General features: G+C 48.3%; 1 protein-coding gene across 3 annotated transcripts in view; it reads left to right on the forward strand.

Annotated features, from left to right (window-relative positions):
* SLC24A3 (solute carrier family 24 member 3) overlaps positions 1-25,793 on the forward strand; it is a 183,029-nt gene that overhangs the window by 91,810 nt on the left and 65,426 nt on the right. For all 3 annotated transcript variants that reach the window (XM_063327970.1, XM_063327967.1, XM_063327969.1), the window contains exon 3: positions 15,152-15,228. Coding sequence is in view for 2 of the 3 variants with exons in the window: in XM_063327967.1 (XP_063184037.1) it covers positions 15,152-15,228 (77 nt within the window). In the remaining variant the exon portion in view is untranslated. The remainder of the gene's footprint in view (positions 1-15,151; positions 15,229-25,793) is intronic.

The following is a 25,793-nucleotide window of genomic DNA, read 5'->3' on the forward strand; positions in this document are numbered from 1 at the left end:
AGGCAAGCGAGACAGCTCTTCAGTTAGTCGCTTCTGCTGTTGACTGGAAGCTGATGGCTTCTTGAAATAGGGGTTAAAAACAAATCCCAGACGAGGAGCCCTGCAGGGGCGAGGTTCATCGCTGATACGACATGATGCTTCATGTAGGAGGAGGCATGGACAATTCTATCAGGAGCCGAACAGAGCTAGTGAGAGAGGTTTCGGCTTTGGCACACCGTAAAATAAATTGGCTCAAAGTGGACATTTTTCCATCGTGCAACCTGTTATTAAACTTCATTATGCCCACTAGCACAACAGGCTTGAAGCGCCGAGTGGTTTGGAATTGCCTATGCAGACCGGTTGTGCGCAAACGGGAATCATTTTAGTTAAAGCACTACAAGCCCCTGTGTGCCCCCTTCAGAATTTCTTTAAAAATGCTCTCGAGAGCTGATCCTTTGTAAAAGTAACTAAATTGCTAGCATTTTAAAAATCAGTTTGGGACTGCACTGGGATGTGCCCTTCTTCGGCTAAACCAGTGAGGGATTACAGAATTACTTTATACCAGAAGCAAAATCAGGGTGGTTGTTATTAGGAAGGTCACATTGTCTTGCGTGCGTCTTGAAATGTACAATTGAAGTAGTTTCTCTTAGGTGAAGGAGAAGGGGAGGTCTGGGAGGGGCCGGGGTGGATGAAGCATCCTGCCTGGGGTTGTGGCAGTGTCCATCAGTTGCAATTGTGTGCTTGAAATGTGGAGCAAGGAAATGATAACCGGGGACTCCTGAAGGCAGGATCAATAGCAAAACGAGAGTCGTTTTTTATGCCGACTTATGTCCCTTTGGCTTCCTCTGTGATTGCTGTCTGTGGAAAGATTAGGCTCTTTGAGGCTAGTTCTAATAAAAAGCTATTTTTCCTGTTTCATGAGAGACAGCAGAGCGGGCATCATGAGCTGCTGCCCTCCCCTCAAATAAGGGCTCCTTTGTTGGCCATCAGTCCCGTCCGTCCCTCAGCCTGGTGTCAGGGTGTGGAGCAGACCTCTGCTAAGTGACAACAGCGGTCTGGGTCTTTCTGTAGGGATCCTGCTCCGCAAGTTGCCATGGCTGTGGGAGAGCCAGAAGGCTGTAGGCAGCGAGTGGCTGGTTTTGGGCTAAGAACAGTTGTACAGAGGTACGCGTGTCTCGCCTCTCGCTGCTAGGGTGTGGGCAAGTCCCCTGGCAGATTTCAGAGGTGATCCCTTGGGATGTACTGTCTGTTTTCTGTGTGTCCAGGAGCTGGCTAGCACTGGGCATTCGTAAGCCACCAGGAGCTGGTTCTGAGCCTAGCAAATCAGGTAGGCGTGTGCTCATCCCACAGGAGGGGAGAGCCGCAGCTGCCCACGGTGGTGGCGGTACCTTCTCTGCTTGTTTGGCAAAAAGTTGGCTCCATCTGTCTTGTGTTTCAGCTGTGTGCCCAAGCTTCTGTGTGTTGTGTATCCAACAGCTCATGTGCAGATTTGTGCTCGGGCAGAACGGGCTTCGTGTCACTGGGGCACGGTGGTGGGTATGCTGGTGCTGGCTAATGCCTATCCCATCTGTCCTGCAAGCACCGTCACGTGGCTGATTTTTCAAAATAAGTAAATAATAAAGGGAGGGGAAAGCCCTGGTGTCTAATGACGTGAACAGATAAGTCTGCAGATAGCGTGAGCTCGATACGGACGCTACACGACCAGTCTCCTGCGCCTGGCAAGGGTGATGTCTGGGCTGGAAGGAGCATCTGCAGCAAAAAACATTCCCGGACCACGTGTTCAACTGCAGCATGTTTTGGGCAAAGTCCCAAAAGCTCATTTGTTTGCAGGACGTTTTTTGGTTTGCGCGAATCCAGGTTCCCAGCCATTCCTATAATGGGGATATGGCTGAAGCATACCAGGGGGGATTTGCTCCCCTCCTTTAAACTCACAATATCCCTGCATCCAGTGCTTGGGATCTTGAGAGATGATAAAGTCCCTCCTTTTTCTCCCCAAGATAAGAAGAGATGTGACAGCAGCATCTGTTCCTTTTCAGGTGGCTTTATAAAAGTGCTTCTCGCAAAAAATTGCAAGAGTTGGATAGGCTACCCATCAGTATGAATGTAATGTAAATATTTGTTCCCCAAAATAAAGCTAATGAAAGAGGGACTGTATTCTGTTCCAAATCAAAAGAAGTCCGGGAAGTCCAGAATAGCTGTAATTAAGCCAGTAAGTTATTAGGAATATCTGGCGGTTCATGTGAGGACAGGAGCTAGCCAGAGATTTGTTCTTTGCTGGCTGTGGTTTTGCTAAGAACCTTCCTCGTGCCGGTTATTTCTGACCAGAGCGTGTGGCTGATAATGGATAACTTTGCACAAGTATTGCATTCGTCAAGGGAAACATCTTGACCCGAGGCCAGCTGTGCTTAGGTCTGTAACTGTGCGCAATTCTCCTGATGCCTCCGTGCATTTCCTTCTGGAAGCAGTAATTGCTGCTAGTGATGGGGAATGGGGAGGGCCACAAACAAAGCAAAAGAAAAACTATAGCATGTTCAAAACGAAACACAGAAATACAAAAGCTAAGGGATCCTGGAAAACAGTTGCCATCATCTTGCTGTGACAGAAATAAGTCTTCTACTGAAAAAAAAAAAAAGAAAATATAACCTTCTCTGTAAAGGTCACTTGCTGTTGTGATTTGACGTAAACTCTCTCTGAACCATATGTTGTTGCATATTATTTATTATTTCTGATTTCTTCCCCGCTTGTGTTTAGATATATTTGCTTGTTGTCCTCAGATCTCAGATGCGCCTCTGACTTTGCAAGCTCTTCGTTTGCAGCGAGGCCAAGGCAGAACCTTTTTGACTTCACGAGGGCTCTGCTCATAGAATCATAGAATCATAGAATTGCTGAGGTTGGAAGGGACCTTTAAGATCATCGAGTCCAACCTTTAGCCTACCCTGACAAGAGCCACTTCTAAACCATGTCCCTCAGTGCCCCATCTACCCTTTTTTTAAACACCTCCAGGGATGGTGAATCCACCACCTCCCTGGGCAGCCTATTCCAATGTTTAATAACCCTTTCAGTGAAAAAATGTCTCCTAATATCTAATCTAAACCTCCCCTGACGTAACTTGAACCCGTTTCCCCTCGTCCTATCACTTGTCACCAGGGAGAAGAGGTCAGCCCCCATCTCTCTACAACCTCCCTTCAGGTAGTTGTAGAGGGTGATAAGGTCTCCCCTCAGCCTCCTCTTCTCCAGGCTAAACAACCCCAGCTCCCTCAGTCGTTCTTCCTAAGGTTTGTCCTCCAGACCCCTCACCAGCTTTGTAGCCCTTCTCTGGACACGCTCCAACACTTCAATGTCCCTCTTGTAGCGAGGGGCCCAAAACTGAACACAGTACTCGAGGTGGGGCCTCACCAGTGCCGAGTACAGGGGGGTGATCACTTCCCTAGTCCGGCTCACCACACTATTCCTGATACAGGCTAGGATGCTGTTGGCCTTCTTGGCCACCTGGGCACACTGCTGGCTCATATTCAGCCGGCTGTCAACCAACACCCCCAGGTCCTTTTCTGTCGAGCTGCTTTCAAGCCATTCTGCCCCAATCCTGTAGCGCTGCATGGGGTTGTTGTGACCCAAGTGCAGGACCTGGCACTTGGCCTTGTTGAACCTCATACCATTGGTCTCAGCCCATCGGTCCAGCCTGTCCAGATCCCTCTGCAGAGCCAACCTACCCTCAAGCAGATCAACACGCCCGCCCAGTTTAGTGTCATCTGCGAACTTACTGAGGGTGCATTCGATCCCTTCATCCAGATCATTGATAAAGATATTAAAGAGAACCGGCCCCAGCACCGAACCCTGGGGGACACCACTTGTGACTGGACACCAACTGGATTTAACTCCATTTACCACCACTCTCTGGGCACGGCCATCCAGCCAGTTTTTTACCCAGCGAAGAGTACACCTGTCCAGGCCATGAGCAGCCAGTTTCTCCAGGAGAATGCTGTGGGAAACAGTGTCAAAATAGGTAGAGGTTTGTTCCTTCAAGGCTTTACTTTCTGGATCTGGGGAAAGCATCTGTTTCAGGGAAGCCTCTTCTGGATCTGACTTGGTTTGTGTGTGTGTGACGCTTGGCATAGTGAAACAGCCACGCGCTGGAGCAGGATTCAAGCCTGGAAGCACGCTGCAATACAGCACACAACCAAGACAACCTAAAGAAAGGGGGGACAACGGAATATGGGGCGCCCAGGGTTGAGCACTTCACGGGTGCCTCATTTCAAAGGAGGTGCACTTTGCGATTTCTGTACAACTCTGAACACCTTAAATGTTGAACACGTGAAATCAGATGTGCATGGAATTAGAAGCAGCTAAGCCATTAGGTGCACTAACAAAGCCATGCACGTTTAGTGTATGTGCGTGTTTTATACATAAACATCACTACAGTCTCAAATCACAAGCCTGGCCAGAGCTTCCCTTCCTAGAATTGGTGTTACAAGGCAGAAACGGGGCTTCCCAGGAGATTTAATGAAGGGTGTTTGCATAGGTGGGTAGATGGGGAAGCTCGCTATGCCTGGTGTTTTCAATCAGGGATTTCTCATGAGTGCTTCCTCCAGGATAGGAAGGAGCAATGTTTCTTCTCACTTCCTATGCAAATGAGCTGCCAGTTCTGAATTCCCCGTGGTGCACGCGGTTCATCATCTCATATTCCCGTTCCTCCGTCTTCTCCTTCCTTTCTTTCCTCCAGCCCATGCATAAGTTACCATACTCAAAAAAATAAAATGCAAACTCTCCCATTTTATTCATACCACGTCTGTTTTGTCTGGCGCATCCCGCCAAGAGGCACCTGTAAACAGGTACTTGGCAAGGCTCAGCAGCTTCAGTTGTGACGCTCCCATCACTTTGCCTCTTGCAGTGATCACTGACAGAGGAGCTGATAAGATAACAGCTATCTGTAATTGAAACCTGCGTTTTTACTAGGCTGTTAGACTGTCCCATTGATAAGGGGAGCTAAAGATCAGTGAGGGGAAAAAAAAACCCCAACATCTGGCATGGTGTAAGATGATAACCCTAACTTCCTTTAACCTGCCAGTGCTGTCACCCAAAGCCCCTGAGCCCACTTTGCATCTTGTCCGGCCGATGAGCTGCAGCCTCCGGAGGATCTGATCTTCTCGTGGTGGAGCAGAAACAGACCCCTGCTGGCGGGGTGAGAAAGGAGGGGTTTGGGAGACTGGTTGGGGTGGAGTTGTCCTGTGTTCCTGTTGATTAACGTACATAAATCCTGAAACGAACGCTTAATTATGCAAGTATTAGGGGGAGCAATTTTAGACTGATTTGGTTGTTGGAGAGGCACAGGTTGTTATGGAGAGCAGAGAAAAGCAGTGACCGACAGGGCTGCGGATACCAGGGTCCTGCGGGGCTCGCTTGGCTTGCAGAGGGCTGGGGGTCTCTCCAGGGAAGGGGAAGCCAAAAAAAGATGCTTGATTTTTGATGGTAAGGCTCACGATCTGTGGTGTGTGTCTGGCTAGGTTTTTGTTTCAGGAAACAGCCCGGCACGCTGCCCGCTCTGCGCGTATCATACGTGCTAACTTAAGAGAGGAAGGGCAGGGAGCCACGGGGCAGTTTTGGGGTCTCTGGGAAGCACATAGTTGTCTCACAGCCTGGGGGTGCTGACACCATAAAAGCCCCCCCAGTGCCCCATCCCCTGGCCAGGTGGTTCAGCATCCTTTGGTGATGCCACCGTCAGCCTCAGCAGCACGCTGCAAATGGGATGGACGTCTTCCAGTAAGAGCTTTTGACACAGCTGCATCTAGTCTTAACATCTAAAAAAAGCCCCCAGACTAAATAAATGGCCCTGTGTGACTAAGAGGGTGAATTTACGATGGGATTTATATCCTGGCAGGATCCCGCAGCGCTCCCCTCTTGCCATATTTAGCTAAAGGGCGACTTCCTGGTAAGAGAATGTGTGCAAATCAACCAAAACGCTTTCAGAGGAGAAGTTTGCGGGGTGAGCGACTTGTGATGGTAGGTTTCTGTGTGCTTGACATCCTCAGGTGGGACTCGGGGTCTTTCTGCAGCTCCTGATTATTGACAACCACTGTAAGATTCCCCCTCATCTGCCCCTTCCCAGAAAGTTAGGGTGAAAATGTTTGCTAATTGTATGCAGACCAAAGCCCTCTGCTCATGTATTCACATCTCTGTCTAAATCTACTTTGCTTCATGTTCCATCTGCTCCAGCAGCTCTTCTTTTGTTCCATAAAACCTCATTTCCGAAGGCAACTGGTAATAAAGGGAACATCAGGATGGGCACACAGCTCCAGTGTCAAGGACTCGCCTCTGAGACGGGACCACTGCTGAGACCCCTGGGGCCGTGCACTGCGGCCGGGAGTCGGAGGAGCTCCCTCCCGTTCCCACAGTCTTCACCGCAGGAATCCCCCCACCCGGCCACGCGAAGCAGCGTCTTCGCAGCGTCGCTCCGCTCTGCTTCCCCTCCTCCGGGAAACCTTGGGTGGCCCCGCGCCTCTCCCTGCATCCTCTCTCCCTTTAAAAGGTGACCCGGCACCCACCCAGATGTGCTGCGGGGGGTGGGTGTGCGTGTGCGTGGATTTTCACTGTCGGTCAGAGCTGGTGTGCAAATCAGCTGACGTTGACTTGTAGCAAGGCTCGCTGTCCTGACAGCGACGCTCTGGGTGCGTTGTTGCTGAAGAGCCAGCCTGGAAAAACGTGAAAATGCTTTTTGTTCAGCGCGTTTGCTGTCAGCATCCTTTGTGCTGGGCGTAAGCTCCTCCGCTGCAGGAGCAAATCAGCGGGCGGTAACCCGAGGAAGTGGAAGCGTACATAAGCTCATCGCTGCCTGAGCATGCACCGTAAATGTTTAATTCTTGGTAATTAGAAATTCATTACTGCAAAGGTACAGAGAATGCTATGTGAACATCCGTTGCTTGGTACGAGCCAACCCTTGAAAAGCTGTTGCAAGGTATGGGGTGGTGCGTGCCATCGGCCGTGGGGATGCTGCATGATTTATAGCGGCGTGCTGTATCCCCACGCTGTTTCAGCTGCTTGTTTTCAGCGGTTAAGTGGTGACACGAGTAAAACATTAGCAAAATGATTTATTATTGATGTATCAGCGTAGTTTGGCTCTCTTGAACTTTAGATCATGGCACTGTAATGCTAACACCATTCTTACTTGGCAGAAAGTAAAACATTTCTTTTTTTAGATATATATATATCTCTCTCTAAAAAAAGGTACTCCGCCCTCCCCTCAGAGAGAATTTCATCAATCCTTTATTGCTTTTAAAGACAACTAAAGATTTTCACAGTCCCTTGATCTCCCATGCGACGTGATTTAAAGCTGTTCCCACGGGGTTTGGCTGCAGAGGTTGGCACGCTGCGGAGCCTGATGCCGTCCGCATCCGAGCCAGTCTCCAGGGGCGGTGGTAGCTGTTCTGAGGCCCCCGCCTCCCTGCATCTGCAGGCTCAGCCCGGCGGGTTGCTGGTCTGTGTGAGGGACAGACTTCAGGGACGTAGCGGTTACTCTTCTGTATATTTGGTAGGGCCTGCGGCACTGTCAGAGTTGATACCATTCAGGGGATGCTGTTGGAGGTCAGGGAATTGGGCTGGACAGTGTGCAGGCAGGTGGGGAATGTAATATCATTGCTAACCCCAAAGCGATCAAAAACCTTGAGTTTAAAATCGTGAATTTCAGGATGGGGAAAAAAGAAAAGTAACTGATTTTTTTGAAGTCTATTTTATTTCCTCGCATAAAAAGCTGACGATATTGATTCAAAAAACGCAGTTATACCGGATCACATCACAAGGTCCACTGAGGTCCACTAATATCTTTCCCTGATAAGATGACAGTAGAAATAGTCAAAGAAATATATTAAGGAAACATGCGGGGACCCTTCCTGATGTGCTTTCCCCGGCTGCAGCTGTTTGCTGTACGGGGACTTCCTGAGCCACAGGAACAATCTTGAAGTTACATGCCTTTGATGGACTACTTTTCTGCCATTGGCTTGTCAGTCTGCTTCGTGAAGCCACGGAAAATTGAGATTTGCATGCTGAAGTGCCTGTGAGCGCTGAGGGACCAGCTGCTGTGGCCGTGGACCTGCTTCCCTCTCTCGTTGACGCGCTGGGAGAGCTGCTGAGCAGTTGGTCCCTTTTCTCCCTGCCCTTGCCACTCAATTTGAGAAATCCCTGCTCTGCTCTGCCCTTCTCAGGTCAAAGAGGTGGTCTCTCTCCTAGCCTTTCTTGCGTGGAGGCTTGTCCATCCTCCTGGCTGATGCTGTTGCTCTCCGAGCCGTTTGCAGCCGCACCGCATCCTTCTCGAGGCGGGGAGACCAGCACGACAGGCGCTGCCTAAAATACCTCACCACAACGGCGTAACGATGTTCCCTTGAGTTCTCTGTTCCTGTTGTGGTTGTTGCTAATGATGTATTTGGTTTCCTGTTGCAAGCTGGCACGCTCTGAGCACCCCGAGCTGGGCACAGGAGCAAACGATCTGTCATCTGGGCTTAGACAAGAGCTCGCACCCAGCTGCTTGGCACAGCTACGTGTCTGCGTGTTTTTCCAGCTGCAGAAGTATATGGGACTTGTAACAACAACTGAAGTAGCATTGATATTGTGGATACCAATGGTCCCTAAACGTTGGAGTTGTGTATCTAAATCCTGGTTTCTCGTCCAGCCTGCTTATGCAAATTTTTCAAGTCAGGCCTTTCTGTAGCCTTATCTTCTATCCCGTGATGGGATGTTGCAGCCCGCTTCTGAAGAGCTCTTTGGAAAGAAGCAGACAAATAAGGGGCCACTGAGCAAAGTAATTCTCCTGGAAAGCTCTATACAAATACAGGCTGGACCTGTCCCCACTAGCTGTTTGGGTACTTTGGGATTGCAGTGTCTAGCACTGGTGCGACTTACCTCTGGCTGTGAAAGAATTGTGGGACAGCATGAGAAAATGAACCCAGTTCTTAAATTTCTGATGGTTTCTTTGCTGATAATTCATTGCCTAGGCTGAACATCCGCAGTTCTTCCTTTTTCTATGAAAGCTGTGGCAGATTTCCCAAGGGTTTTCTTGTCCCTGGAGTAGGTACACTGGCTAGCAATATAAAGACTTTTTGAAAAAATAAGTATGTATTGCAACCTATTGATCCAGTGCGGTGTTGGCATTTTTTTAAAAAAGAATCCTTTTGGAAAGGTGGAAACATTAAATAGGAGAGGGAAAGGAGTGGCAGGGAAGAGGGTTCCGAAAGGGCAACGCTCCCTGCTGCCCTCCAGAAGAATGGTACAGCAGCGTCTTGCCTGCACATCTGTCCTTGGCACAGCGTGCGAACTGCCTGGTGTAACTTGACTGTGCAGAACAGAGGCAAATTTGTATTGCGCCGGCAAATCCTCTGAACAGAGTGGTAATGCGGAGCGTTTTGTAAGTCAGCTAAAGCCAAGGCTGAGGAGGGTTCCAATTTTAATGAATCGCACACTGATTGAGAATAAAAGGACAAGAATTTATGCCAAGTCATTGTATTATGACTTAAAATAACTTTTCCCTATCAAGCGTAGATGCAAAATTTTCCTCTAAATGTGGTGAGGGGGAGCACATGCTGCGATACCCTTGTGAATGCTCTCGTGTGAGTGAGCAGCAGCGCGTCCGCCGCTGCCCTCTGCTTGGTGGGGTAGTGCCCTGGGCTGCGGTAGATGCTGCGCGCGCCGCTCTCGAAAGGCATGGGCTCCCCGTTCACCGCGGCTTTTACCTGTCTAACATCTGAAGTCTCGCTGACAGGCCCTCGGCTAAAGCGAAAGAGCACAACTTTTCACACCTACCGCTGGTCTGCTCCTTTATTATTTAGCCTCCTTTACAAAGCTAATAGTCCTCTAGTTCCAATTACTTCCGAATTCTGATAATCGTAGTATTTACTAGTAATTTTACAAGTTGCCAGTACAAGATTGAACTGCACCCTAAAAAAAAGCGTTGTGTTAAACCACACGCTCCTGCGCTTTGTTTTTCGTAGAGTCATAGAATGGTTCGGGTTGGGAGGGACCTTAAAGATCCTCTAGTTCCAACCCCCCTGCCCTGGGCAGGGACACCTCCCACTAGACCAGGCTGCTCAAAGCCCCATCCAGCCTGGCCTTGAACACTTCCAGGGATGGGGCAGCCACAACTTCACCGCACTCAGAGTGAAAAATTTCTTCCTGATATCCAACCTAAATCTACCCTCTTCCGGAGTGAAGCCATTACCCCTCATCCTATCGCTACGTGCCCTTGTAAAAAGTCCTTCTCTCCTCTTTTCTGAGAACATACCTCATTAACTGAAAACTAAAACTGAGTTGCATGCATCTGAAGGCTGGAATTCAAATGTCCGTGGTAGAAATGCTGTCGGTGCTGGATGCTGCAGTGCTGCTGCAAGGGTATGGGCCTGGTCTTGACAACTAGCATTGTACTTAATGCCCACAGTGCAGAAAATGTCTGTGGAGGTGCTGGGTTCGTGTGAAGGCTCTGCCCTTCTGCAGTTAGTGGACCCAATACCTACAAAGCTTGCAGGACGAGAGTGGATCAATGAGGCAGAAGTCTTTAATTCTTTGAGTTTAGGTTCATTGACAGGGTATTTGTTTTCTTTTTTTTCCTGGTGCATCCTAAATGAGCCTGACAAAATCTGCCCCTGTTTTCTGTACAAAAGCTGAACACGCTTTTAAGCAAAATAACAAACTGTATGAGCTTTTTATACGAGCTAAATAGGGCAGCTGTTGTTGGAGTGGTGTTCCAGCAACACCCTTTATTTCTTCTTAGAAAGGAGCTCCTGTGTTTTGCAAAGCTCTCCTCTTATCTGTACTCATCTGCACCTGATGCATCTAATAAAAATGCAGCAGATTTGAAATTTGCATACATTATTTTGTGATTGCATACATATAAATGTAAGCCACTAAAAGCGTTTGTGTTCAACGGGGTAGAGAATGCGGTGATGGACACCTTCGATTTCCTCTGATAAGAAGGTGCATTTCATTACAGCGTGGGGGTGGGAACCGGAGGGAGGATTGGATGTTTCTGCTGCGCACAGAAAGGACGGCTAGGATTCCCCACCAGTAGCGACAAGCGTGTTCTATTTTAGTACTGGATTTTTTCCTGCATGCTTTTACCTTAGGTGCACTTCGGTCTCCTGGAACAGGTAGAGACTCTTGATAAAGGGATTGGATTTTCATCGTCTCTGCCTGTTATGAATTGTCATGCTGAAATCTCCTAGGCAGCGGCAGGAGGGAGAGGGAAGCATATGTGTGCGTTAGCAAACCGTTTCGCATATTGCTAAAAACGTACCTCCTCGCGTTGCCTTTGCAGTGTCTTATGGTCGGGTGAATTGTCAGGAACATTTCTTAGCAAAACTGTGATGAAAACATTTGGTTTTCACATAATGATATTATGCCGAGGAAAGATGAATCCTTTCCAGCTATTTTAACTTCGTTGTCTTGCATCTTCCGTAGTGTTTTGTGTTGGTTTGTTGGGAGTTTTTTTAACTCCTGTTTTTGTGCTGGTACCTGTCTGACTAGTTTCTTTAGGTTGCACACCTAAACACGTTTTCGGCAGCTTTGGGCGTATCTGGCGCAGGACATTTGTTGGGGCTGGGAGGGTGAATGGCATCCTGGCAAGTAGTAGCTGTGCCTCGGAAGAAAATAGTTACAACTCCTGCCAGGTGAATCCTGATTTGTTATGAAAAAGTCACAGGTGTTGGTAGTCCTCATAAAAATCCGAAACCTCCCGCCCCCTGTGCAGTTTGGGGTGGCCCCCAGGCTTGGCGTTTCTCTTGCCGGGGGCGGTGTATGCTGGCAGCCCCAGTCTGCTCTCTCCAGGCTTCCCACCTACCCTGAGCCGCGGGGACTGGGGGCCTTCCCAGTCCACCCAGAGGCTAGGCATGGCGGGTCCCGGTCCCTGGGTGCGTGTGGTCCCAGGCGAGCGACGTGAGCCGGGAGCTGGTGGTGGGCTACCACGCCAGGCTTCTCAGCATGCTGTGGTGCACAGTCCTCTGGCCTGCTGCGATGTGGTGTCTCCATGGCCGTATCTGTGTTTGCGACGTTATTTAGCACTCATTTGAGGGTATTGCTGGTGTTACTTCGTTGTAAGATGAATTTCAAAGGTGCCGTCTGTATTTTGTTAGGGCTCATTATAAAATTTACCAATGCAGAGGAATACAGTTAATAGTATTAAGGTGAGTCTTTGGCCAGAAGTCCACTTACGTAAAAAAGAATGCTTTCCTCCTCAGATACAGTTCCTGCGTATCTACATCCCTTGCTTGCGTTAGTAACAAAATTAAGTTACCTTTTCCTCAGTTATTGCTTCACAGGCAGCAAAGCTGTGAGAGTGAGCTGGGTTGTTTTTCCATTTAATCATCTGTGGAATTGTTAATTAAATTCCAATTGCTGGAGCTTTATTAATGATGATGATGTGAAAGCCGGGAAAAACGCAGCTTGATTTTTTCCAACTCGAGGCTGAATGTGCAGAACTGGCCGTTAGAAGGAAACCATTATTTTAGTTGTTATTGAGCAATCCAAATCTGGAATGACTGAGAAGCACTTGGAATGCCAGAACATCATCTTCACACTTGCTTTGCAGTTTATAACCAAAAGCTGTCCCTGCAACCTAATTGGGAGACTGTCCTTAGGTGCTTTATAATCTAATTAACATCCAGAACAGTAATAAAGCATTGGGGTCTTTAAATAGCTTGCAACACCGTCTTTGCAACAAAGTTTATCTGACTATATTGCCTGCTCCTTTGAACCATTATACTGATTACTTGACTTTGGAAAGAGGACGGCTAATCTAACAAAAATATATTGCTCTTAATGAAGGCACATTGGACAAACTAAATTGCTGAGCTGTTTTCTGGGTTGGTACAGCGGGCCATCATCTGTCCCAGGTGCTTGTTAGTGTGTCATTTCTAGGACTTTATGACTCTGTTGGAGTTAAACCGTGTGATAAAACCAAGGAGAACTGCAAACCTCCTCTAGGTGCAAGCTCATTGCTTTGGAGCTGGTGCTTTTCTCCGCTGTAAGGAGGAAGGGAGCAAAAGCATGAATGCTTGAGCAATGAGGAGGTCATGGCTATGCTTCCATCACCTCTCCCTGCAGATCCAAAATGTCCCTTTCTTCTCTCCTGGTTATTTAGAAAACTGCCCGAGTTAGAAAGTCAGCGTAATGGCCACCTAACCCAGCATCCTGCTTCTGGAAGTGACTGGTAGGGAGTGCTTTGGGAGAAGTACAAGCGATGGAGCGTGTGAAGATCAGTTCTTCTGCCCATGCGTACCATTGCTGACCGCTCAAGACAGGGTTTGCAGTGGCTGGAGTTTGCGTTTAGATTACCATACTTAATATCACCAACAGACAGTCTGTGGAGGATCTCCTCATTTGTTGCCTGTCACAGCATCGCAAGGGAATGATATCCACCATTTTATACGATGCCATGGGGTAAAAGTAGTTCTGCCTGTTTGCAAAATGTGCCACCTTGTAATTTCGGAAGGTGAAAGGAATCGGAGGGGGGTTACCGTCTTTTGCACGTCACCGTGCTGACCATGTGGACCGCCTTCTTTTTTTCCCTTTGCGTGAGTTGGGCTACCCGAGGGCAGCTGATGGTGGCAAGGTGCTGTGAAGCACTGAGGAGGTCACGGTCATGGGAAGATCAGTGAGGTGAGAAGCAGGACCCCCTTACCCTGCCAGTGGGCAGCTTTACAGAGAGAAGCAGCATCTGATTTGGGTTGCTGGTTTTTTCTCTGCTCGATCCTATCGCTGTTTGAAATAATTATGTTTCTGCGTGGAGTTTCTTCATGGTTCGCTTCTACTGACAGACGCTTTTTCTGAAGCTGATTAGACCATGGAGTCTGCCTGAGTCCCACAGCCTTGCTGCAGAGTAAAAGCCTGTGTCCTTCACTCGGAGCAGGAACGGCTTTGCCTTTGAGTTTGCAGGGGGGAAAAAGCTGCTGCTGGGAACGTGTACAGGCCGTGCCGGGGGGTCCTTGAATGCCGTCCTTGCATTCCTGTGGGCAATAGCTGCTGCCTGTCCGTGGCTCTGTGGCTGAGGCCTGGCCCCACAGGCTCGGCCATTTTACACAGACCACCTTTGGCTGGGCAGAGCAAGAGCGTGCGGGCCCGGAAGGTGGGAGCTCTCACCCGTCCTCATGGCGCAGGGAGCAGCAGCTTCACAGAAAAGTTACCTCCAGCATTTCAGGCGTGCGTCACGGAAGCGTTGTCTTCAGGAGGACTCCAGCTTGCCTTTGCGTGTAGGGTTACAGTAACGCTAAGCCTTCCTGATGGAGACCTTTGCAGGTCCAAAGACCTGCACTTGTGCTTCCCCCCCCCCACCCCGAATATTTGATATGTCTTTGTCAAAACCCTCTTTGCGTCCCAGGCGCCATCTGTCAGAGGTCTTGTTCATGTTGAGGACGTCTCTGAGGAGGCAGAGCGAAGTCTGGAGGTAGAGGAGAGATTCATTTTGATTGGAAATTCCCGAATCTGCCCCTGTCCTTTCAGCCCCTGGCTGGCTATCCGACACAGCAGGTTGTCCGCGGAGCGTTTGCTGTGCAGGAGATCCCGGTACCTTGACGCTGTTACCTGCTCAGTGAGGGCAGTGAGAGGCACCAAGGCTGGGTAAAGAATGAAGCCAGCTGAGATGTGGTTTGCTACAAGGCCATCTCTGCGCCAGCTGTTGGGACGGGCACTTGATGGAAGTCGTTGCCCATCTGGAGAGCCTTAGGTCCTGCCAGAGATGAGTACACATTACCTGTGCCCTACGGATGGGTGCCGGGGACTTGGCAGGGGGCTTTTAGCCATCCATTTTGCATACAAAACCATGAGTCAGAAGTGCTTGGTGAGAGTGACCCATCACCACCTGCTCTGTACAACTCTGTTTCCCTTGAACGTTTGCAGGAGAGCGCAGTGCTGTGATCTTGGGATTTATCTGCCCTCCCCAGGCCATCTTTGGGTACACAATGGTGTGGTTGCCACTGAAGCAAATCACACAGTGAACATTTGGGGAAAGGCTATAATTACCAGAGGACAAGTTAAGGTAAACTAACGGAGAGGCGAAACAAAGAGCCTCTGGCATGGGTAGTGGTAGGACTGCTGCCCAGTAGAAAGGCTCGAGCAACTTTTGTTACATTACTTAACAGCACGTGCGGTGGTTTTCAGGAGCTGATTAAACATCTGAGCTTTCTTTTTTCCCCGCTTTTCGCAGCCCTCCATGAATTCCCCAACGACATCTTCACGAATGAGGACAGGAGACATGGAGCTGTGGTCCTGCACGTCCTTTGTGTAAGTTTGGTGACTTTGCCTTTTTTCTCCTATCAGCGTGGCTAGGGCTCAGCGCGCTCACCGCAGGCTGATGCCGCCTCCTGCCCACGGGGGCTTCTGCTCTCCGTCGTGGTTGAGAGCGAGTTTCAGTAACTACACTGAGTATAACATACTTCGGTTTTACATAAACCCCTTTTAAAAGCCCCGGTGCACATGAGCGCAGATGCATGCTGTCATGTGAGTAAACTCCTTCAAGTTACTTTACTCCAGCCAGACTGACTTTGCTGAGGCCATCAGGCAGCTGTGATCCTCTGCTCCTGAGCATGAGGATGCCGTGGGGTTGGCAGGTCAAGGGAGGACATTCATGTAATTGCCTTCAAAAGTAAGTGAAGTCTTATCCCCAGAAATTTCCCCCAGAAATCCTTATGGCGCCCCTTATGACATAGCTGTAGGAGAAAGAAATTAGAGAAAGTTTTCTGTTTAAAACAATTATCAACTGGATTAATTTTATTAAAAAAAAAAAAAAGAAAGTTTGGGACTCCAGATTTTCCCTGAGTACTTAAATTGCTGAAGTGAGTTTTTCTTCCTGAATATATTAAAGAAAAGATCGTAACTTCTCATTTGTCAGCTGCAGGGTGTCCTGGATCCTCTTGGGAATTCTGGAGGATGTTGGGCAGGCGAGGGATTTGCCTCCAAGTTCAGAAATGTGCCAAGAAGACTTTAATTGATGCTATTTTAAAGACCTTACTAATATCAGAAATGTGTGCAATTTTGGGCTTGGAGTTTTGTGATCTCTTCCCCAAACAAGTCCGTGTAAGTGGTGTGCACGGGTGAGGCCAAAATTAAAGATACTTATATTTACATACTTTACATAAAGATACTCATATTTACATACTTTAAATGTATGTAAATAGCCCTGTTCGGTCAGTGCACTAGACACTTGGCTCGTGTCAGAGGACCTTGCATTCAGCAGCTGCAGTACTCTCCCAGAGGGAAGCACTGCCCCTCCAAATCCCTTTCTCGACTTTTACTAAGTCAATGAAGACAATTCTTTTCTTTTTGAATGTCGTCCTAATTTAAGAAGAACTGCCAGGTTGGTTCTTCTTGAGGGGAAGAGGCATACTTAAGCAGCTAAGAAGATACCTGCTTCTCATAAATGTTTAAAAGCATTTCATAATTTTATGTCAGCTTAAATGAGCAGTCACCATTAGCTATGTGCAATGATTCATGATGTCTTTTTAAGTATAAATTAGATTGCATTGCATGTTGTAATGCGAGTGCTTTGTGTTATGATTTTATATTGGCTAAATGGCTGCAATAATTTGTTCAGTAACATCACAGTTGACTTTGTCTGTCAAGCTCGAAGCTTCCAAGTTTCTATGGGAACATCGAGCTTTGAGATGTTTTAAAAAGTGAGCATTGGACCTGAGCTGGATTTTTTAGCAGCCACAAGAATACTTCTAAAAATTCATATAAACCGTCTTTCAAAGTAGTGTCGTGCAGCAGTGAGCTACGCAGAGTCTCTCTGCAGTCGGTGGAGAGAGAGAGAGACCTTCGGAGGATCTTCAGCTCCTCCGCTGTAGGTACGGGGTGAAGCTGCACGTTGGGTTTCACCTGCCTGGCTCTGGTCAAATCTGCTGGTCCCCTCAACGAGCAGTGGGTTGCTTCTGCTCGGGGGTGGTGTAGGTGTGCCGCACCACGGGGGGTCATTGTCGCACGTGGTGGCTTTTGCACATCCCTGGTGCTGGTGGTTAGCGCGGTGCCGCCTTCTGAATGTCCAAACTCGGGGCTTGGGTTGGGCTTGAAAGAGGCACCGGGGATGGCACCGATGGAACTGAGAAGTGGTCCCAAGGAATGCCATCCTGGAGACCTGTCCGTACATCCCAAGCAGCCTTTGGTGTGCTCTTTCCTGACTTTTGGAAGCTTGATTTCATGACCCCAGGGTCTGTTTCACAGCCACAGTCAGCCTGTTGCATAGTACCAGCTGCGGGGTTTCACACCTACCTTGACGCGCACCTCGGCCGGTGTGTGTTTGCATCCCAAGTGCTGGTTGTTTTCCTGTCAGTCAGTGCTCTGCGCCTCCAACAGCTTTTGTGTTTTGATAGGAAAAGGTCACTGTTGATCATCTGTTAATTCAAGGAACTGTATTAACTGCTCTTAATACATACAGGAAGTGTGTAAACGTCGTAATGAGTCTTGAAAAATACTGGTAGGCCCTTGGCACCCTTGTAACTGTACCATGGGTAATACAAAAAAGTGTTGCTTAAGAAAGGGATTAACTATATGCAGTTAAATTCATCTCTCTGCTTGGAAAACAACTGGCAGACTCCTGTGTAGCTGCTCTAGGCAAAAGATGATAATTAATAGCAGCACGTTGCTGCTTTCTAACCTCACATTTCTTAGATTTTTTTTTTTAACACAGACATTATTTTTTAAAAAAAATCTCTTGAGTTGCAGGAATAAGTTTATAATGAGACCATTAAAAATATGAGTTGCTAAAATCATTCTTAATCTCTGTGTGATCCATACCTCTGAATGTGTTTTTCCAGGCTATTTAAAAGAGACGAGACCTGGACTGTATTTTTTCATTATTAGCAACAATGAAATCACACGGAATTCTCATACGGTTGACTGCATAAGCTATGGTTTGGGTTATTTTCCGGTCTACTTTAAGTTATGATTTGGGCTTCATAATTGCCCTCAAGATATTTTCCCACGAGCTTTTTCGTCAGTTCTGAATAAGCTGTACATGCTTTTAACATGTGTCAAAATGAGATTTCGAGGACTGAAATTTCAAGATGAACTGTCTACTTCAGAATAAAAGGAAAAATCCGTTCTTAATGAGAACTAGATAAGTATCTGCTGTCCCAACAGAAACATATCCAGTGTCTATCCCTCTAGCAAGCAGCAAGACGGAAGCCTTGGTCCATCAGTGCTTCATCATTCTCCATAGTGGTTTTATTGACCAAGAAGATTTGTTGACCGTGCTCCAGCTCGGGCATCCCTAAGGTGCAGGACCCAGCTGGATTCACCCTTTCTAGCACCGTGGTACTTGGGAGTGACCCCTGGCTTGTCAGAGGCTGTCGTAAGGCGTACGGGTCCAAGACAGTGGCCGTCAGCTGAGAGGTTTCCCAGTGTCTTTCCACCCCAAGCTGCCAGCTACGTGAATCCCAAGGAGATCTCCCCCGGGCTTCGCTGTCTGTGGCCCTGGTCCAGCCCCACGGGTGGAGTGGGAAGCAGAAGCTGCAATGACAAATGTGTTGCCTTCTCCTATAGCAGAGTGACTGTTTGTAACCTGTTTGTCAAAGAAAAAATTGATACTTGGAGAATATAGGCAGCTGTCGGCATTTAGCAGACTGCCTCGTTAGCCGGGGTTGAAAGGGGTTGTCATCGTATTGGGGTGATAAACCTCTAATTCTATTTTATGCCCTCTGGCGACACAGTTACCGAATGTCTGATCAAATCAGAGCATGCACAGAAACGCACTTTGTGGGGAAAAAAGGACAGAGAGAGACACAGAGTCACATTGTCTCCATTGAAATTTCTTTGGGGGTTTGAGGAAAGGGGACTGTAAAATCAAAGGGCCTTTGTAATGGTAGGGAGAACAATGGAGTGATGATTAGCAGGTCATCATCGTGCTGCTCGTGTTTAGTGACCTCCCCTTAGACAGTTTTTATTCATTTCAGTAAAAACGGGATCTTTCTCCTCTCCCCTTTTGCCCATACTTTTGTGTTTATTTCCGTGGAAGACATCAAGGTGTAAAAGCTGGTTTAACAGAAGCCAGAGAACCAGGGGGCAAATGCTGTAAATTGGGGCCTTGAGGGAAGGCAGTAGATGGCCTCTCAAGGGATTCCCAAGGCATCTTCTCCCTACTGTTTAACGAAAGTGAAAACACAAAGACCCAGCAGATCCCACGGTGGGGCTGTGGAGAGTTATTTAACATAATCTGACGCTTCATAAAGATGAAAGTAAATCCCTAAACACTTCAAAAATCTAGGAAAAACTGGGCAGGAACAGTTCAGCAGTAGTTTTAGGTCTAAGCTGAAAATAATTCAGTTTAAGGAAAAGCGGGCCACTAAAAATGTATTGCAGGTTTGAAGCCATAGTGTTTCATTTCCCCATAGAAACTTTGGAGGTCATCAACTGATTGCTTCACTGCTGCTAATTATTTTCATGTCCTCTCTGAGAAGAGGCCGTGCTGCTCTGGACAGTCACACCCGCACTAAGTCACGGCTTTGGGATGCTCAGTTTGGAGGGAGCCAGGGTCTGGATTTTGAGTCTGGTGCTGTTCACTGCTAAAGGATCGAGTGTACAGCCTGCAATCCGGGAGCTCCCCAGCGCTTGAGAGCTTTGTTTTGCCATCTTAGCGTTGTTCCTCATGGTGTTGTGCAGGTGTCTGGGTGTTGTCGTAGCATTTAACTGGTTTATAGTTTGTTCCAGCAGATGTGTACTGGTGGCTGTGCAGAACCCCAGCCCTACCGTGCTCACGGACACTGGGTGGTAGGTACCTGCTACCTCCATGAGACAAGGGAAGGGAAGTCGCTTTGCTGAGTCATTCGTGAGGTTTTTGCTGACAGCAGAGGAAGGAAGGTTTGGGTATCACTGCAGGTTTCCCTGGAAAAGCCTGATGGGATGGGCACTCTCTTTCCTCCCTGCCCTGTTGTTGCTGAGCCTTCATAGAATCATAGAATCATAGAATTGCTGAGGTTAGAAGGGACCTTTAAGATCATCAAGTTCAACCTCTAACCTTATGTCTATCCTGACATAACTTGAACCCGCTTCCTCTCGTCCTATCACTTGTCACCAGGGAGAAGAGGTCAGCCCCCATCTCTCTACACCCTCCTTTCAGGTAGTCGTGGAGGGTGATAAGGTCTCCCCTCAGCCTCCTCTTCTCCAGGCTAAACAACCCCAGCTCCCTCAGTCGTTCTTCATAACGTTTGTCCTCCAGACCCCTCACCAGCTTTGTAGCTCTTCTCTGGACACGCTCCAGCACTTCAATGTCCCTCTTGTAGCGAGGGGCCCAAAACTGAACGCAGTACTCGAGGTGGGGCCTCACCAGTGCCGAGTACAGGGGGATGATCACTTCCCATCTGCCCAGCTGCAGGCTCTGCCCCGATCCCTTTGTTATCCCAGTCTTTTTAACAGTACAGCATTGGTTCCCTTTTTCCCGTACAGCATTGGTTCCCTTTTTCCCGGCTTTCTCCAGGGAAATCTGGAACGTGGTGCCAGGACGCTGCTGGTGTGAAGAGTCTGTGTGCGTGTGTGGTTGAGGCCGGACCCCTTGCCAGACAGAGCTATGGCACCGTGTGCTGAGCTGGGGTGAAGGAGAGGTGTCTGTGTCCGCGCGTAGCGGGTCCCTCATGCTCCTCGTTTGCCATCGTTCGGTGTAGCCATGGGAACGGGGTGCTCCAACGGGGGCACCTGCCTCCCTTGTGCGAGCTGCTCAGAAAATGTAGGTTGCTCTGGATGCATCCCCTCTTTATCTATTTCTGCACTGAGTCAGCCGCATCTCGTTTGTACAGCACAGAGGCTGGCTCGTTAAGGTGATGGTTTTCCAGTGCCCTGGATGTGGTTGCTTTAGCGATGCTGCCTGATACAGACAGCTTGCTGCTGAGCACGTCACGGTAGCATGGGCTGCTGCTCCGACTAAACTTGGACTCCGTGGGTTCCTTGTTTGGTTGTTTGTGGTTTTGTGGTTGGTTTTTTTTTTTTAATTTCTCTTCAGTAATGGAGTTTTAGGTGGTTTTATAACGCAGTCGGAATTGAAGAAAGCCCTATGCTTGGTGACAGTGGTTTCAGTGATGGCCCTTGGCTGTGCCAGCTCACCTGGGGTGGGAGGTCTGCCAGGGAAGCGGCCAGGGACAGTCTTCTCTCTTGGGAAGAAGGCAGGGCTATGCGAATCGCTGGCTTCTGCAGCATTTAAGCTTTCCTATGAAAAGCTTCTTGCTTAGCTCAGTAAAGCAAGTTTTAATCTGGGTCAGAAGACTGGCATGGAAATCTCAAAGGACCGCTGGATAAACATGAAGAATTATCATTTATGTCCTGTGCAGCAGAACACGTATTGCGAGTAAGATACTTAATCTCTTTTGATGCAGAGATTGCAATTACTTCTCTGATGCTTGTTTGTTAGAATCGTCATTTTAAAATCAATCCTAATGTAATACTTAATCTGGTATTTGTAATCCTTTTATGCAGGGCCGTTATATTTTCATAATTTTTTTAATGTCCTTCTGGGGAGGAAGAGTGTCTTTTAAGTAGGTTGCCTGTTTAAAGACTTCCGTATCTTCACTTCAAGCGGAACACAACTAAATGATGCTGAGGGTGAGACTTATTTTTTGTGTTTTGTCGGTCATGTCCCCCGCTGCCATTGCACACATCATGGTTACCGGGACGTGAATACGCCTTGCCATTCTTGTTTGTACTGCAGACAGTGCAAACCCAACGCTCACATCATTTGGATGCTCATTTAAAAACTTTCAGAAGGATTTTCCTAAACTTAAACTGATGGACGTCTTGCACCTGGTGTCCGTCCAGGTGAGCGTCTTTCTGGTGAGCAACCGCAGACGATACAGTAACTTCGCATGCTCTGAAAAAAACGGTGAGAAGATGGGGGGGGCAACGACTGCGCGTGTGTGCCACGTGTGGAGGCAGGTGCTGAAGTGACCTGGTTTGGCTTTTGAGCGTGCGCTTTTTTTGGTTTGCTGTCTTCTCTCCGACCCCATTGCCTTGCCCCCCTTCGGGAGAACTTGGCTCCCCCAACGGCAGCAGATTGCAGGAAGCCCAAGCAGCCATATGATGCCCTGCGCTCTGTGACTGTAGATTATGTCGAATATAGAGGATGCGCTCAATTTATAGGGATGATGGTGTACAGATTACTGTTCTGGAAAGGTATTACTGTGTATTCGGGAAGGGAAATGATGGCATGAACCAGTGCAGATTAATGTGATTAGCAGATCAGAAAATCCAGGCTCAAGTTGGGCACCCGCTCTCCATTGTATTTCAATGGGATTTGGCCATGTAACTCTCTGGGGCTGTTTCTGATCCTTCTTCCTATGATGCACGACGTCTGTGAACCGTTTGCTTCCTTTGTCTCTGTTCATACAGTTATCTTTTGGTATCATGTCAGCAGCTAATGCTCCCTCTGCGAGATCCAAGGTCTCAGCTGCACCTGGCACAAGCTGTAGATCTGGAATTTTGCTTACGTTCGTGGTCCTCTGGGCTATTTTGCAGTGTAAGAGTTTAATAAAGTGTAAGTTACATTTATACGTGTTTATGAGAAGTGACAGAGGAGCACAGAAACTGTCCGAAGTGACAGTCTAGCACTGAATCTTCAAGATGGCGTCAGAATCCTCCATTATGATGAAATTCCCATCTCTAATCCTGAAAAAAATACACTTGAATTATTTTTGAGCTTCAAAGTTTTCATGGCTGAGATTTTTACAGGAATCATTGACTTTTTGCAGCAAAGTTGTAATTAAATTCTGGCAAGTTAGAAACTCGTGTTTTAGGGAGCTCGGCGGATATAAACCTGTTCCTGGGAAATGAAAACAAAAACAAAAGCCCAGAAGCCTTTTTTGTTGCTGCTTTCCCTGTAGAAAAACACACTCTGGTCTCCTCCCATCAGCCAAGTTTCAACAGTAAACTTCAGAGGCAAGCAAAGCAGGGAGGATGTGTTGGTGACGTGGTAATAACTTTGTGCTTTGATAGGATTAAGACGCTGTTTTTCTGCAAACATTGGCCGCTTCTCTCAGCCGTAGTTACTCACTGGAGCTGCACTACTTGTAAAAGTAATTCTGTAGTGGTACATGGCAGGTGTTACAAAAAAAGATGGAGCCGTCTTTGAACTTCAGAGTAGTTTTGTCTCACTTTGGGAGTGGAAAGATGGGTAATGTTGTCATGCCTGTGAGTGGTACTGTGAAAAAGAAAGGGATTGATGCATGCTCGCTTGCTTTATTGGACCAGATGCCAAAACCTACTTCTTTCTTGGGCTGTTTGCTTGAAAGCACAGTACAGGTAGCTCTACAGGTGAGAAGCTCTATCTTTAAGAAAAAGAAAAATATCGCAACGATATAGAATCATAGAATCATAGAATTGCTGAGGTTGGAAGGGACCTTTAAGATCATCAAGTCCAACCTCTAACCTACCCTGACAAAAGCCACTTCTAAACCATGTCCCTAAGTGCCCCATCTACCCTTTTTTTAAACACCTCCAGGGATGGTGAATCCACCACCTCCCTGGGCAGCCTATTCCAATGTTTAATAACCCTTTCAGTGAAAAAATGTTTCCTAATATCCAATCTAAACCTCCCCTGACATAACTTGAACCCGCTTCCTCTCGTCCTATCACTTGTCACCAGGGAGAAGAGGTCAGCCCCCATCTCTCTACACCCTCCTTTCAGGTAGTCGTGGAGGGTGATAAGGTCTCCCCTCAGCCTCCTCTTCTCCAGGCTAAACAACCCCAGCTCCCTCAGTCATTCTTCATAAGGTTTGTCCTCCAGACCCCTCACCAGCTTTGTAGCCCTTCTCTGGACACGCTCCAACACCTCAATGTCTCCCTTTGGGCGAGGGGCCCAAAACTGAACGCAGTACTCGAGGTGGGGCCTCACCAGTGCCGAGTACAGGGGGATGATCACTTCCCTGGACCGGCTCACCACACTGTTCCTGATACAGGCTAGGATGCTGTTGGCCTTCTTGGCCACCTGGGCACACTGCTGGCTCATATTCAGCCGGCTGTCAACCAACACCCCCAGGTCCTTTTCTGCCGGACTGCTTTCGAGCCACTCTGCCCCAATCCTGTAGCGCTGCATGGGGTTGTTGTGACCTGAAACTGAAAACCTAGCAAAATGTTATGGAGGTGTATGTTTCCACTGTGAGGAGGATTTACGTGATCAAGTCAGACAAGGGGTGTAAGCTGAGGGCAGGACGGGAATGCAGACGCCGCTGTGGGACTGTGATGCTGTAAGCCATCCCTCGGGCTGGGCTGGGCCGTGCCCCACGCAAACCCGGTGGTGATGCTCAGTTTGCTGTTATGGTTAATGGTACGCACTGCTCTGGAGCAGCGTGTGTTTCTCCGTCTGCGGTGATGCTCAGTTTGCTGTTATGGTTAATGGTACGCACTGCTCTGGAGCAGCGTGTGTTTCTCCGTCTGCGGTGACACGGGTGATGGGGGGGACACCATTTCCTTCGACGCACAGGAGCGGTGAGCCTGCTGGCCTGAGCACAGGGTGCAGCCCCTCGCAGGGTCCTGCCCCTGACAGAGGTGGCCAGCGGACTCCCAGAGGGGGAGTTGGAGAGGGAGAGCTCAGGTGTTCATCTCTCCTGTCTGACCGTGTGCAGCCTTTCATATCCTCTCTTTTTGGACACAGCTGGTTTGTGCTCAGCTGCTGTAGTGCAGTTTCTTCCAGGTTCATGCCCTGAGCCTCGCCTCTCTGTTCACATGCCCAAAATTTAAGGATCTCTCTCGTGCATGCGTGCTTTCACAAGTACATAGCAATAAATAAACCTTTGCCACTACTGTAGTTTGCTGGGAATGAGATCCAAGATGGTAACGAAGGCTCTCTCCGTGGCAGGTTTTTGGTAGCACATGCAGACAGATTGTTTCTAGTTCTACGGGGATGCCAGCTGTAATAGATGGGCTCCATACCTGACACCAAGGAGTGCTGCAAGGGCTGAGCACTGGCCTGTCTTGCAGGTCTTCAGAGGGTGCAGTCATCTCCTCTTCTCTCCCACGTCCCCTGCTCCACGGAACACTTGGCTTTAAAACTTTGCTACGGCACTCCAGGAACGGCTCTCCTCTCTGCAGTGTGTCCTCTGGGAAACGCGGGCAGGGCTACCCTGTTTGGGTGATGCCCTTATTCCTCTGGCTCTCTGTATTACTGGCTCTGTTCCTTTACCACAGGTCTAAGTTTGTGTAAGGTGGTGCCAGAGTAGCCTGGGTGGCCTCCGATACGTCTACGCCAGTAAACCAGAGCAGGCTGGAATACGGGCGCAAGCCTGGCTGTGATGGTGTGCTCTGTTAGGTAACTGGCATGCTTTTCACCTGGTTTTCCCCCTATGCCAACGAGCATTTTCCTATCCAGTGCCAGGACGTGAGTCGAGGCAGGGGATAGAGATCCTTCCCTCTGGGCAATACGGACCAGGTCACCCACTTCGGGGAGGACGAGAGCTTAGCTGCAGGGATGTAAGCCACACTGTGCCATTTGCCCGTTAGGGCAGAAATCAGGCCCTAGCGTGTTCTGTTTAATAATACGGAAATGTCTTTCTATTTAATACTACAGAAATACAGATGAAATTGGAAGAGTTGATTCGCTAGGTGTCCTTTCAAGTCTTGTGTTTCCCCTTGGGTTTCAGTCATTTGGAAGTTGTTCCTATGTGGAGTTTAGCAAGAATTATCACTGGGATCCCAGATGACATGGCAGGGCGCTTCAGTCGCAGAAAACAAGCTCCTCTCCCCTTTTTCAAAACACTAGCATTCCAAAATTTACTTCTCTAGGGTTTAAATTTCCACAGAATGCAATCATAAAAAATCCTCGTGCTGTGCAACAGGGGGAAAAAAAAGAAGGCAAAAATATTTAAGTGTAGCTTAGC

Source organism: Chroicocephalus ridibundus, chromosome 3 (assembly GCF_963924245.1).
Source record: "Chroicocephalus ridibundus chromosome 3, bChrRid1.1, whole genome shotgun sequence".
NCBI classification, from domain to species: Eukaryota; Metazoa; Chordata; class Aves; order Charadriiformes; family Laridae; genus Chroicocephalus; species Chroicocephalus ridibundus.